At 36.1% G+C, this 15706-nt stretch overlaps 1 protein-coding gene across 1 annotated transcript; it reads right to left on the bottom strand.

Annotated features, from left to right (window-relative positions):
* Nucleotides 1–1419: 1419 nt before the first annotated feature.
* On the bottom strand, nucleotides 1420–14295 carry PLK4 (polo-like kinase 4; the record flags this gene model as incomplete). Its single annotated transcript, XM_010077315.1, has 12 exons — nucleotides 1420–1519; nucleotides 2228–2334; nucleotides 3240–3377; nucleotides 5033–5174; nucleotides 5494–5585; nucleotides 6397–6527; nucleotides 7457–7606; nucleotides 8103–8205; nucleotides 8568–8672; nucleotides 9526–9899; nucleotides 11228–11328; nucleotides 13269–14295. Coding segments are annotated over 12 exons (2570 nt in total), but the record flags the coding sequence as incomplete, so codon positions are not given.
* Between the last annotated feature and the right edge of the window lie 1411 nt (nucleotides 14296–15706).

The following is a 15706-nucleotide window of genomic DNA, read 5'->3' as shown; positions in this document are numbered from 1 at the left end:
ATTCAAAAAACCTTAGAGTCAGCATAAGAGCTATGCATCCTACTTGGTTTATCAAGGACTTGTAACAGTTAAGTCATTTACCATGTAGTCATTGTACCTGTAAGCATTAAGATGCAACAGGAGAGGGTACACTTTTCAACTGAAAGAATAATTAAAAACAACGAACTCATCCTTTTGGATTTAAGGCTGGTTTTGTTTATGTGCTACTTGTGTATCTTTCTTGATGTTCCTAGGGCCAAATTCTTTATTTGCAAACTATTTCCTTGATTTGGACATGACAAAATAATCAAAAATGGTCTGTATTAGAGACTAGTTGAACAGGAAGGACTGACACGTCAGCTCTATGCTGAGCCTGCAGCTCTGAAAAAGCTGTGTTGAAACATCTTTCCTAAGGGTTTTATAGCTCTGTTGATTGTGCCTAGACTGCATGTGCAAGCAAGCCACTGTCAGCTCCTCAAACTCCCCAACCCCTTTGGGATCCCACTGTTCCACTTAACTTCGGCCTCTCTTCTACCTCTAAGGAAGTAGGAGTACTTAAGGATTAACATGAACACCATAAGGAGTGTTAGCACACTTGGTTGTATGACTGATCATGTGCAAGACAAGGTCAAAGTACCTAAATTTAGTAAAATTCCTACAAAGTAAGAAATTGAATCAGTTACTGCTGTCCTATCAAATGTGCTCCTAGTTCTAGTCAGCTGCAGCCCAGCTGCATGTTAAATATACAAACCACAGTGCAATTCTTCACTAACTTTGCGCAACAATTTTATACTCTTTCTCCAAGCTTCACCCAGCCTAAACTCCCAACATACGATGCCCTAAGGTACCAGGTCAGCCCTTGTTATAAATTGAGCTTAATACTTACAGGAAAGGGCTGCCAATAAACCATCACTGGAACATAAAACAAAAGTAGATCTGGAAAAATACCACTGCATTTATTTTTTTTTTTCTATAAAATGCTTGTGCAGGGAAGTCAAAAGCTGCTGCTACAAAAAAATAAAAACAGTTATAAAACATATACATATTTACATATATTATTTGTAAGATGTAAAAATATAAGTTATTTACAAATACAAACACTTCAACAGCACAGATGCTTTTTCCTTGATTGTTGTCACTGAGTAAGCAGTGGGGGAAGAAAAAAAATACAACAGATTCAGATTATTTCCAAAAACTTCATGTTATCTAGAACTAGGTTGCTCAAAGTTTTGCTTGAGCAAGTTTATCCATCATTTCGAGGAAAAACATGTTTTGTAAGATACTGCACGAGCACTTTGCTACATATTAAGAGAGCAACCCTTCCTAATTTTTTGCGAGCTTTTGGAAGAATTTCTGCATAAGCTGAGTAAGATCAGTCACTTTACTTGAAAGTCAGTGAGTTTATTAAGCTCTTGTGTCCCAACACCTGCTTTGCTTTAATCAGTGGGGACCAGCTGGATTGGTAAACATCACAAGAATAGAAGACAGACAGTGAAGCTTCTCTTTGATGTATTCTGGCAATTTATCATTTTCTCCATACCTAGAAAGGCAAATAAGCATACAAAATTTAGATACTTGAAATAATTTTATTTCCAGACAGTGTCATGATTTCAAATCTTGCCTGTAAATAGGCAAACCACTAAATCAAGCAGATGTTAAGTACATCTAGACACATTATTAATTGGAACTTGAAGGCTTAAATACAGGCCCCCCTCCCTATACACATTTAACAAAAATGTTTAAAGCTGCAGTGGTATCTGAATGGACTGTATATTACTGTCCCAAACTTTGTAAAGAACAGCCTGTTACTGAGTGACTATACCTGTATGGGAACTGCCCAGTGTCCAAAATATATGCAAAACTTCACCTGAGCACTTCAGGTCAATGCATCAACGTTGACATGCTATCTCCTTAATCTAGCAGTATCTTCAAAAAAAATAAAGTATAAAACCTTACTTTTCCCCCCCCCTCTCTCTTTATTTTTAAACACTGTACATAGACAGGGGCTGTACTCTGGAGAACAAGTAGATGCATTCCCAGCTTTGTTTTTATTCATTATCCCGAGTTCAAAGCTATAGGTGTTTCTCTCTGTTTATTAAGCATATATAAGCTCATCAACTGAGAAGATATTGAAATCTAAGTTTTAATATTTACAAAACAAAATGAATAGCAGCTATGAAGTTTACCTTATATACAACAGTCTTGCACTGACAGTAAACAACTACTTTTATAGCAGCAATAGACTCACCTATTTGTCTGGCCATCTGGAGAGGTGTAAGTGATAGAAGAAACACCTGCTTGGGCTACCAGTTGGGATCCATCATTAAACTGAACCCATACTGCTCCACTGGTCAGCTAACAAGACAAGTTTCATTATGGTTTGAGGACACAAAATACAAGCTCATACATGTAGAATTTCTCTAATTGAAGCTGAAAGTGTTACAGAATTGCTGAAGTGACTTTGGTACCTAGGTCAGTCTTTCAAAGATAAAGACTGCATGTAAACTACTTTGGAGTAAGTAGTCTCATGCAGTCTCAAGAATCAGACCTCCTGAAGTTTCAGATACTCAGCTTTATTTAACTGTCATTGAAAAGGATGACTAAAGAAGTCCCTTTAGCTTAACCACTCCTAGAGAAGTAGGACCAAATGTAAAATAGAAGGCCCATTTGTGAGAGTTCATAGCTATATACATTTTCAAGTTTTTATACAAAAAGCAAACTTTTCCTGTTAGGAGAAGAAGCTCACTTCATCTGGATTGGGGAGAACCATTTTTTAAATCTAAAGCTGATCCCACAGAAAAGCAGAGGGAACATTTGTCTGTAAGGAAATAATTTTTCCTGTTGTATACACAGATTCATTCATCTTGTACAGATCTGACAAAAGCACTTTGTCATGATACCTTTACAGTAGTGAAAAGATGGAAGTTTAACAGCTTTATTTTTTTTGTTAGAGGCAAATTTAAATAACTGAAGACACTCAAATGAGCGATAATAACCACAGGAACATTGTGATAAATGGAACTGAAATACTGAACTGTTATTCTGGTTTTTTCCACTTATGTAGTTCACCATGGTATTATCCAAGATGCTTTTTTGGAAGGATCCTTCCACATACCAATTGAGATTTAAACTGTAGCACAACACAACTGAATGTATTCCCCACAAATCAAGTTAAAGATAATTACTTAAAAATATATATCTTGAGTTTAATAGCAAAAAAAAAAAAATATTTCTCATCTTTATCAGGATTCTTTTCTCACCTGAGAAGCCCAACCAACATTCTTCACAAATACAGATTTTACAAGTTGGGCTGAATTTGGACTGCATTCCGTTTGATGAACAGAGGAGCATGTTGTTTCAGTGTTAGTCATAAGTGTAGAATTTTCATATGACACCACCTAAAACCCAGAAGTGCACAGTATTAGCAACCTTAGTATTAATCCAACTGATTATGTACTAACTACAGCAGTCAATTGCCACCTTTCAAAATCTTGTAGTATATACAAATAAATTTAGCCAGTATGTTTCCTTTAACAGCATTGTTATAAATACCCCACAGGATTTGTTATGACTTGCTCAGTATTATGACACTTTTTCTACTGCTTTCTTGTACTCACCAAATAATTACTTTCCCTAAGCAGACTTTTTCTACTTTAACCCCATTTTTCCTTACTTGACTACCAGAAAGCCCTGTCTATCTTCAGAAAAAACATTCATCACGTGTTAGATTATAAAAGAGCCCTCATTCAGATGACCACTTAGCTAATATTTTACAACAATATGGATATTGCTATTAATTGGAAACTAGAATTTTAAACATCAGTAGCCGAGTTCTACAGCACATACAGACTCTGTTATAGCTTTGGAGAGACAAAAGTGGTGAATTAAGAGTAACAGAGGATCAAATACTGGTGACCTTTAGGACAATGCTACCACTACTGCCTAGGAGAAACCTGTCTGCTTCTATGAAAGTTCTACTACTCAGATACCTCCTCCCATAGTCACAGAGATGACAGAGATGAGGTGGTGTGCTTAGCAGTATTTAAGATTCAGGGTTCAGTGAAAAGATGCAAGTCGGGGAATGTCTCTGAAATAGGAGAGCTTGGTCAGGAAAGAGGTCAGGATCCAGATAATTACAGGAACCTGAAAGAAGAAACAAGCTGTACCTCAGGATATACAGATCTAGTTCAAGTACAAAGAAACTGACAAAAAGAGTCAAGAATAACATGGAAAAGCAAGGAGTTATTGTGTTATTTTGCTTAGAAATACTCTTCAGAAGAGAAAGCAAATAGGGCAAGTCTTACAAAGACCTAAGCATTTGCTATATGGCAAACAAAAGAATGAGTTTGAATGCTGAACCCTCAAGTTAGAACTCTGGTGATGGGTAACCTTAAGTCAGTGTATAAAAATCCATACTAGTACTGAAGCCCTAAGAACATGTGCTACATAATGAAAGAGATGCAGACCCACATAAATTAAACAAAGTTAAGAAATTACAAACTCATTGTGTTAAGACCTCAATATAATTCAGTCATCTGGGGATGTTGTATCAGAGCAGTGATGCTGCAGTTGAAGCTTGGTGGGTCTTTGAAACGAACTAGATGAAATTCCACACAAAGCCTTGTTGGCTATACATATAAATATATTTACACTTCCACTTTTTTATACGCACTAACATTCTATTATTTCAGAACAGTAGCCTCAAGCACTAATATCCTTTGTGACTGTCACTTGACATACAGGCCTGAGAGCACAGCAAAGCTCTCAGAACAAATTTGAAGACTCTGCTGGATAATGTGAGTAAGCAATTTTCAAACTATATTCCCAGGAGTAATTTGTAGTAAAGTTTGGAGGATTTTGACTTTTCAGATTATCTTAAATCCAGATATCAAAAGTTAATTTAAATCAAAGTCACCATTTCTAGTTACTATGCTGACAAATGGCTAATAAAAACCTACATCCACACAAATGTAATTCCATTAGTTCCAATAAAACAGCAATATTTCAATTCTTACTAGAGAGCAGTCTGTACTGTATGTTCTTGTGTACTTACAGAAGGAGTACTGCTTGCAGTTTGAACTGGAGTAGAACTGGCAGCTTTATTTCTATCCAGTGCCATACCTTCTTTTGAACAGTTTGTATTGTCCAGCAGTGGAGATGCTAGAGCCTGTGGCGATTCAGTATTGCCAGGTTTTCTGGAAAAATAATGAGACAATTTGGGAAGAAGTCTTTCTAAAAGGGACTAAAGAAACAGGCAAATAGATGTAGCTTTTCTTTCAGTTTACCATGGACTGTACAATGCACTCGATGGCACTAGTCTTCTGCAGACTTGTTTTTACACATCCACAAGCATATTTTGTCCTCGTATCAAAGGAGGCTTCGCAGGTCCAAAATAAGGTGTTCATACAAACTATCAAGTTTATATTTATCTTGCTAATGACTACAAGTTTCTGTTAAGCAACTCTGGCTTCTGCAAATATTATCTGTGTAAGTATTTTCAAGTGCAAATATTACCTTCCAACAATTATTGGAAAAAATGGAACGCTTTCACTCCTTTTTTCTTCTTCCAAAACAGCAGATTCCAGTGCAAGGCATATACGATGTCCCTGGAATGAGAAGGAGCTTGTGAAAGTTTAACTGAGAACAGTATAGCTATTTCATACATGTTTGGTGTGGCAGGTGAGCCTACACAAGCAAATGCTTTTTTCAATGGTACTGAAAGTCAGTAATAGCTGCACTCATGTACCATGGAGATAATTCAAAAAAGCTATAGCTAGACTCGCTCATAACTTCAGCACATCTGGAATTATGCTTTTAATATCACATCTCCTCCCCTTTTAGTAGGACTAGATGGGGACTAGAAGACCCCTGAATTCTCTTCTAGAAAATTACAGAACAGTGGGAAAAATGCATAGGAAATTTGTATATTTTTACTGTTTCCTAAGTTCCTAAACAGAAAGTTAATCTCATGACTGCTAATTGGGTGACATGAAACAAGAGAAGGAGAGCACAGCAGGCAGGTCAGTGAAACACCTGGCAGCTTTTTTGTATTTGTTTTTTCGGAGGTTGGTTTGTTGTTGTTGTTTGGTTTTTTTTGGGGTTTGTTTTTTTTTTTTTTGGGAGGGGGTTCCCCCTCTAACTTGTGTAAAGCAGCTTCATCTGTTCTGTTTAATCCCTTCACCAGACAGGCAAACCTGCTTTACATACTAGTAAGAATTTCCTCTAAGTCTTCACTGTGAGGCATTGTTACTGTTACCTCAGCATTGATATCTGCTCTTACAAAAAATGCTTCATCACCCCTCTTCAGTAGTGTAATGAAAAATATGAAAAGCAACATCAGAATCATATTTGTAAAAGACAAACCAAATTTTCAGAAGGCTGTTTTGCACTGGAAAAGGTCTACATAAAACAGTTTACCTCACTTGCATGATCCATATACACCTGTATTTCCTTCTTCAAACCTGCTTCGCTGTCTCCTTTCAAAGTGAAGGATTTCCCTGACTTTTCAATCACACGAGTTACACCAGCTGTCTTGTGTATCTTGGCTCCTGTAAACATGTAAAAATTTCTAGTCTGATTTGTATAAAGTACCACCATCTATGAAATACAGATTTCTGACATTACATTCTACTCTAAAGTGTATCCCACAGATTTAAGAATTTACTGCAAGAACAAAACTCCTGCACAAGTTCTATGTCTAACAGAAATAAAAAGCCACTTAAATTGGGCCTGTGGTGTTAACAGAATGCCCCCTATGGCCACTAAAAATCACTACTTAAATGGGTTGAATAATGCATTTATTACATATTTTGAGAACCACCTTTCTAAACTTTAATCTGAGACAAAATTCACATCTTGAACAGTATTGACAAAAAATTGGTTAAGTAGGCTCTATTAGTATTCGAATATTTTTTAAAAACATGCCCATTCTTTCAATAGCAGCTCCACACAATCAGAGCTGTTAATCAGGTCTTTTTTTTTTTGCCATAAATTCTATTGGGGTATATGTATGCATGTGGCAAATAAAACTAGTTGACTAGTCAACTAGTTGTCTATACTAAGAAAACAATCGTCAGTGCAGTCTAGTTTATGAAAGGTGAAGTTGGAGAAGACAACCAATTGCTTTCTTCAGTGAGTGTTCTTGGTAATTATTGCCTCAGTTAATAACAGAAAGCTCGGAGCATGGACACACCTTTCACTAAGCAGGTTAATTATCAAACATATATACAAAGAAGAGCTCATGAATGAAAACAAGGCATAGTTTAACAACACTTTCGTAACGTATACTCCCTGAAGAAGATAACTAAGAAACTAATGAATAAACTGATCTACGAGTGCTAGAATAAAGGCAGAGTGGCAAAAAAAGTATTTCTCATATTTTCCTCAACCTGAAGTGTTCATTGTTTAGTGTTTGGCAATATTTTAGTGCAGCTTTAATAACATAACTACATGCATAATTGCAAAAATGAATACATACCATCATAAAAACAAACTTCAACATCTGCAGTGGGTGAATTTTCCATCAACATGCACTTAGCATATCTTGAGTAGAATGTAACTTTGGGGGTTTTAGTTCTTACCAACTGCACAAACTTGGCTGCATACTGGTATTTTTTCCAGTACTTCTCTAAAAAAAAAAAAATTAAAACTTTTATCAAGAGGTCCTCAGATTAAACACTCTGCACCAGCTTGGAGAGAGGCGATTTAAAATATGTGTTTTGTAGCTGACGGTTGTGACTAATATTTAAAAGCCTTAAAGAAACCTGTTCAGAGAAACTGACTTTTATTTCCACCAACTATTAGAAAAGTGTGCATCTTCAATAGCTTCAATTCATGTTGTTCAGAACCTCAACAACATAGTGAAGTGCTGCATATACCATTTAACTAGGTATCACGGTCTAGCTGGCTTCCTGGCTTAAGGTACAGCCTGTCTTTGATCTCTAATTAATAGATCTGTCTGCTTGTCTGTTAACTTGTTTCCAGTTAAACTGCAGTTTGAATCTTATTCTGAAAGGAGGTTTATCTTTACAATTATCTGAAAAGCAGTAGCTCAAAGCTAAAAAGTGTCAAACAAGATTCACTTAAACACATTAGTCATAATTTGAAAATAAATTTCAGGTTACCTGGCAAGTTGTCAAAACTGTACATACAGATGTTTTCAGGAGGAGCAGGAGGTCTGTCATTGAGAAGGAAACCTCTTCCTTCATTTGGATGATAAACTGCAATCTACAAAAAGGGAAAAAAGTGTTTACAGTTGCAATTTACTACAGCACTCCCTACATTCAACAGGTATGGAAATAAGTCACAGCTTATTTAATTACCATAATTTACCACAAACACTCTATTCCTCTAAGTCATTATTTAACAGCTGCATTTTTCAACAAAAACCTATTCCAAAAGTCAAGTCCAATTCTGCTCTTAAATAACTGCTTTCTGCCTATATTTGTGTGGTTGTACTATGGGGGCAGGGGGAATATGTAAACATTTCCAAACAAATAATCACTTAAATGAAAATTAAGAATCACTCGGAAAGAACAGAATACTCTAAGCCCTTTATATAATAATAAATAAATTGAAAACATACTCACCATGTTTCCATCACAAGATATTCTGAGAACTTCTTTCACAAGTTCTTGTGAATGGTGTTCTTTTACAAACTCCATACACACTTCTCCAGTATCTAGAATGCTCACCTAAAATATATAGTAAGTATATGTTAGACAAAGACCTTTACTTTCTGGCAAAATAAGATAGCATTTGCTTCCACAAATACTTTTAAAAAATGGTTTTCTTCTTCCTCAAATGTACTGCAAACTTATAAATGCTTCTTACAGTAACTTCTGCTATTAGTGCTATTCAGCATGACTGAAGATTATAAACCTGGTCAGTGAGGGCGTGGTTTCTTAAGTGGCAAATCAAACACGGACAGGTCAGCTCTATTATGTTATTTTAAAAAAAAAAAAAACAAAAAACAAAAAACAAATTGGGTGATGGGGGAAACATGACAGGATGAGCAAGACTATAAGAAATGGAACAAAAGGCAAAGGGGTGATACCAGGAACAAACCAAGCACAAAATTTGTTATCAGTAAGGATTAATGGATTGTTTTGCTTTGCCACTCACAAGACAGGGAAACAGATTAAAGTTTTTACTTGAGAGCAAGACTACTTTCATTTCTAATCCAGCTATATATTTAATCTGTAAAAGCATTTCATGTGTTTGACACAGCTGAAATCTCAATGTTGAATGCTTAAATGCAACTTGTACAGCTAAGCAGTACAGATTTTTAGAACTGTAGGAAGTACATATGCATTTAATATTTGTTATGTCTACCTACAGTTTCTTTGCTTGTAAACAAAAAGCAATGCCATGTCACTATTAGCTGCAAGTGACCATGAGGTTACAGTATTCCATATACAAAAACTAAGATGCATCTTACTTATAAAACTTTAATTTAAATTGTTATAGATTAAGTTTCATTATTTTTAAGATATTCACACTATATTTAATACTTAAATTGATTCTGTTTTAAGAACTGACACATACCACTGCATTTTTCGTTTTTTGCCTGATTGGTTTTAGCCTCTGGGCATTGAGAGGTGATACTGTACTTCGCAGTGTAGGTTTCTGTTGTGCTGGTAGTTCTTTGCCCCACATTTGGTTTTGTTCTGAAGTTGACCAAAGGCGACACATAGAAGATGGCTGAATGTTCTCCGATTCGCAAAGAATTCCAGAGATGTATTTCTTTGGGTTTCTCTGGTTTAAAGGATGCAGACAGTCGACAGACACATCATGATTCCTTATATCTTTTAAGGTGTTCCAGGCATTTCTTGATGGATCTTGCTGCACATCCAGATGATACCGAAAACCTCCATGTGCATTACTGTTGCCAGCTAGGTCTGCAGGTGGTCTCAGCTGAACTGAAAGCATCATAAAGGTACATTGCAGATTCAAAGATTATTCAAACAGATACTTAAACAAGAATTAGTTTTATCCGTTGAAAGACAGTTTACTTGACATTCAGATAACCACTAGTACCTAGTTTCACTTAAGTTTCAGTTTAGCTAACTAGTGTTTTAACATCAACCAGAAATTTTAGCACTTGATATTAAATGGACGTTACAAAATCCTTGGTTAATTTCGAGTCATTTGTTCAAGTCATTTGTTAAAAGACAAAAAGACCCCCATTTTTATATTTAAACTTCGTATAACTGCTTCCTTAATTTTGATATTTAAGCCCTTCATCAACTTTCACCTCTCGCAGACAAGTAATGCATGCACTCCTCCTGCCATATTGCAGAACAGTTGACCAAAAATTACATAGGATTATTCAGACCATATGCCATAGGGTTCCAATTCCCTGTAGACAGGAAGGGAAGGAGTCCAGTAATATCAGAACAAACAAGGCCAGAATGGATGATTTAGTTTTATTATTAAATTACATTATTTGTAAACGATGTAATGCGATGCAACAACACCACCTTCCATTCTGTGTCTTTTGTCCTTTCCTCCACCCTTCCTTCTGCAGCCTTATCACCTTTCTTATTCACCGAGGTCCCATATTCTCTTAAGGTGTATTTGCACAACTAAATTAACAGAGCTTTTGAGTCACCTGCCAATCTTTTGTCATGTATTTATACTTACACATTGCAGATCACAACTGAATAATTATGGCAAGTTCTAGAATTCTGTTTTCATCTTTTTTTTTTTTTGCTAAAATACTAAAAGGAGAAAATGACCTCCTTTTAGGAAGTGAAGTATTCAGTTTCTTCACTCTCACAAAGGCAGTTACGTGCAGTTCATTCTACCAACCCAACAGAGCTCAAGAGGAACACCAACAAAAATCCTTCTGAAATTAATTCCTGCCTTTGGAAACTAAAATGTTCCTGTTTAGTCCAAAAGAGAACAAAACAATGTTTTCAATGGGATATTTCTTGCTTAAAAATGATGCTACAGATTATTGATGCTGGAAATCGTTGTGCCTCTTTCAATGTCTGTGCCAGTTTTTTTGCAGTAACAAGGCAGTTTAGAGTCTACCTTGCTTCCCATTCAGAAAAAAAAGTCTGTCTGCAGCAGCCTCTGTTCATATCCAGTTGCTGTTGTTTAGGATGCCAGCATTATACTCCGGTATAATGCTGGCACATTATGTCACAAGTTTAAAGAAATAAAATACACAAAACCCACAGAAACAGTTACATGACACTACTCCAACCTGAGTGCAAAAATATACAACTGATTAGTAACATACCATTTGTTTGCATGCTTCCAAGCCACTTCTGCATTGGTTCAGCCTCAGACTTTTGCTCTAACAAACCAACCTGAGGCTTCATTGGGTAAAGATAATTTAAGCTGCAAAGTAAAAGTTACACACATAATCAAGATTACATCAAAAACACTTGCACAAAAAAGCTCGTGTTACAGCTGCAGAAAACACGACACTTGTAGAACATTTAAGAAATCCAGCTGCATTCTGCAGCTTGTGACAGCACAGAACATGCTGCTTTTTTCATGGGGAATGTTAATTGGGTAAAGTATAAAAAAAGAAAATACTGTTTTCAAATGTAACTAAAAATTATTAGTAATTTTTACCGCAAATTTAAGCCTGTTAGCACTCACTAGTAAACTTTTGGAACTGACATATCTAAACAAAAAGAGCCAGTGATAATGCTGCCAGCAGTGGCTGCTCTTACATCTAGTTCTTAATTCACAGAGAAGACTCAGGGATGACACCCATGACCCCAGTGGATCTCATTCAGCATAACTGAATGACATATAAATATGCAACTGAAATATGTAGGCAATCATAGCACCTAAAATAATTTGAGTTTATATAAAATATAGTAAATCCCCAAAATTATAAAGATTTTTTTACCAGCTTTTTAGACAATGTTCACAGGTGAACTCAAGCTATAATCCCCATATTGAAGAATACACACAAAAACCAGTTACTGCAGAATCACTGATCTGTTCTAAATTCACACCAAGATGTGAGGTTTTCTGTCTCTGTAGCCTGTACCTGTTTGTTCTTTCTTTTTGCAATGATCACTACTTTAGCATTGGCAAGGACGCAGTTATCACAAAAAAAACCACAGAAGAAAATAAGCATCTAATTTAGGTCTTAGAATCTTGCATTTAAGAGTGCTGTGCAGGCTAACTATTGATGTAAGAGGCCCTCCTACAATCAACCATTTTTAAAAAGTAGTAAACATTCAACTAATCCCCACGCTCATATTAATATTCTGTCACACTTATATATAGCATGTATTTATGAAGCAATTAGGAATATAAGCATTATGTTAACATTCGTATAAATAATTTCTTTTTTGGTTCAAACATTTCTCAAACTGGAAAGAAAGCACATGCCCATTGCACTTGCTGAACAGAGGCTTATTTTGACATCAAACACTTGTGAACAGTCAAGAAAAACCTCTCATTCCATTTACTTTTTCTGCAGGGCAAAGCGCTCATTTTCATTTTTCCTGAATTGATCTTAAAAAAGAAAAACATATTAGACCATCACACAAAGTTACTACTTCTTAATGTGGAGAAAAATGCAAGAACTAAGGTATGCAATAGTCCTTACATTAAAATAGAAAAGTGTTCTTTGATATTCTGCTCATGAAAGAAACAAAGACAATTTTTGAGCATAGACTGAGTTTGCCAAAAGAAGGGCTCTTGTTGCATAGTAGTACACAGAAGGCGAAGATGAGGCCTCCAACAGCACAGAAAACACCCTAGCATCACTTGTAGATTTGACACCCAAGTTGGTTTTTAAGCTGGGAAAGTCCATAATCTTGTACTTAATTTGTTGGGGTTTTTTTTCCCCCTTTTATCTTACTAAGCATAAGACATAGTTAAACATGAACAGCAAAAAAACACAGAGCAGCACATAAAAACGTTAGTAGTTGCACTCTGAATGCCTTCTACCCTAATCTCTCTTCTACAAAGAACAATTAACAAGGCTCCTTACTACAATTCACTGTGTTGAGTATTTCTTTCACTGTGGTGAATGAAAAACTCAACTTACTGCATAGGGAACTAAGTAGAAGAGTATTACCAGGATAAATAAAAGCCACAATCTAACTAGCTGATCCACTGCATCTATGAACTTGAACACACAGTAGGGAGGCAAACCTCTACACAGCAACAGCATCAACTATCACCTTCTCCTGTTTGGTATTCAAGCTACCAGTGTAGACTTCTGACACTTACTACAACTTACAGGAAAAATAATGCATTTAACATACAAGGCAGCTCTAAATTTCATCTTAATAAAAACCGATTCTTACTGTGGTTGATCTTTAACAGGTGGAGATATTTGCCCTTCAAAAGAACCAGAACTACTAGAAGCCTTCTTAAATATTTCTCCTATATCAGTATAGCTGTTTGCAGGTGAAAAGCATTCTGTATTTTCCCTTGTTCCTACTCTAGGCTTTGAAAGCAGTTCCACAGAGTGACACCTCTCAATATTTGATATGCCTTGAGTCTGACTATTGGATGCGCCAGACCTATCTGAAGAGTGGGCTCTTCGGAGGTAGCGGGAATGTGGTCTCTCTTCAGCAAGTTGCATGGTTCTACCCCAGCCAGTCGTGCCAATTTCTTTTCCCGGAATTCCCCACTGATGAAAAGAACCACTTCCATCTACAGATGAAGTATTACTGGAATTCTTGTTTTTAGGGAAAAATGTAATTTTATTTGGGAGTGGCTGTCCAACTATCAGCTTCTTCTTTTCCTTCAAGCAACCACTGGTACTGATGCTGGAAGAGCCTGTGAAGGTTGTAGAGATGGTAGCATTTCCACTGTCCATGGAATCTTCTGAAGTTCCTGTATCTTTACTCCGTGCAGAGCTACACCTGGACATAAAAGGATGATCCAACACTGAGGAAAGACTCAAGCGATCTGCTGGATTTTTGCGAAGTAACCTATGTATAAGGTCTTGTGCCTCTCTTGATAAAAAGGCTGGCATTTCATAATCTGCTAATACTACTTTATTCAATGTGTTCTTGACTGTGTCAGTGTCAAAAGGTGGCTTTCCAATAAGAAGAGTGTAAAACATACAGCCCAAAGACCACACATCAGACTCAAGTCCATGTGGACTCCTTGTGGCTATCTCTGGAGAAATGTAATTTGGAGTTCCACACATGGTGTAATGTTTTTCATGAGGCATTTTCAGCTGCGTTGCTAGTCCAAAATCAGCAATCTTGATGTTCATATTATTGGTGAGTAAAATATTAGAAAGGGTGAGGTCGCGGTGCAGTATTCCATGAGAATGAAGATACAGCATACCCGTGATAATTTGATGCAAGAAGTGTCGGGCTGTCAAAAACACAAACCCAGATGTTTTAGTCATATAATTGAAATCATAGCTGTGAAAATAACTTTTTGAAGTCTGCTATTGATTTTTTTTTTTTTTTAAATAATGAGGAAGTTGCAAGGATGTTTAAGTGTCATGCTAATGAGACTGGAATTAACTTTCTGCTTTAAGCAATATGGCATGACTATGTTTAAGACAGTTCATTAAAAAAATGTTCTGTAATGCAATGAGACTGGAATTAACTTTCTGCTTTAAACATAGTCATGCCATATTGCTTAAAATGTTCTGTAATGCAGTAATCAGATTTGTTTATTTGCCAACAGAATAACATAAACAGGACCGGGGATATTTTCAATTAGCCTAAACTTTTTAAAATTAGGTTCTTAAGAACTTCAGAAGTTAAGCTGCTCACACTTTCAGAAACAGCAAATGCATGAAATCAAGCAGCTTCACTATGTGCAGATTATAGAATACAGGAGACAATTTAGATTATATTTGTTTTATCATTAGCAAACTGGCAAGGCTAGTATTTCAATTTCTCAAAAACTTTTAAGTTCACAATACTGGGATAGTCTTTCTGTTATATTACATTAGAAATTCAGGGATGTAACAGCACCTCAATTAATTAATTTTCAATTAGCCTAAACTTTTTAAAATTAGGTTCTTAAGAACTTCAGAAGTTAAGCTGAATTATTATGATGTTGCATTACAGCAATTTTAAGAATTATTCTTTCTAGAGCAAACAATTTACAGTCCTTTTTCTTCTCTTAGCAGAGGGCAAAAACTTTTAAGTAATGATGCCTGTATAAAAGTATCCCTTTCATCTAGTGCTGTGATCAGAGTTACCAAAACCCATATGTACAATAGTTTCACAGAATTAGATTAGAAACTGATAGAGAAGCAGGTCAGCTGGAAGAACTGTGCAAAACACGACCACATGGTAATTCTGGAACCAGTAGAGGCAATAACCACTGAAACCAGCTGAAACCAGAACAGCTTTTCAGCTGTGCCTCAAACATTATACACAGCAGCTGGGTTCGCTGTCTTTTTTCCCCCCAATCTCCAAATTGCACTGTTCTGGTTAGGCTTTCAGTGGTCTGTGTTCTAACTGAAGTCCGCTCATATCAACTATAAGAAAATGAAACACTGGTAAATTCCTAAGTGCAATTAATTTTTTTTTAAGACTTCTTTCTCAAAACACTATTCAAAAGAGTACCGTAGCCAATTTTAAAAGTTTTAGAATCACTCTTACAGTGAACTCTCAAGGAAGGATAGGATTTTCAGTGCTTTCCACAAGAAACAGAGGTAAAACCGTAGTAGAATTTCTGCTCAGTTGCCAGTCCTTCAAAAATTCTAGATTGATTGTCAAATTCGGTATTTCCTTGCTAACTCAGCCCTTAAGGAAGTGAAGAG

Source organism: Pterocles gutturalis, unplaced genomic scaffold (genome assembly GCF_000699245.1).
Source record: "Pterocles gutturalis isolate BGI_N339 unplaced genomic scaffold, ASM69924v1 scaffold35858, whole genome shotgun sequence".
In the NCBI taxonomy this organism is placed as follows: domain Eukaryota; kingdom Metazoa; phylum Chordata; class Aves; order Pterocliformes; family Pteroclidae; genus Pterocles; species Pterocles gutturalis.
Note: the sequence above shows the minus strand (reverse complement) of the source record. Positions and strands in the feature narration are given on the sequence as shown.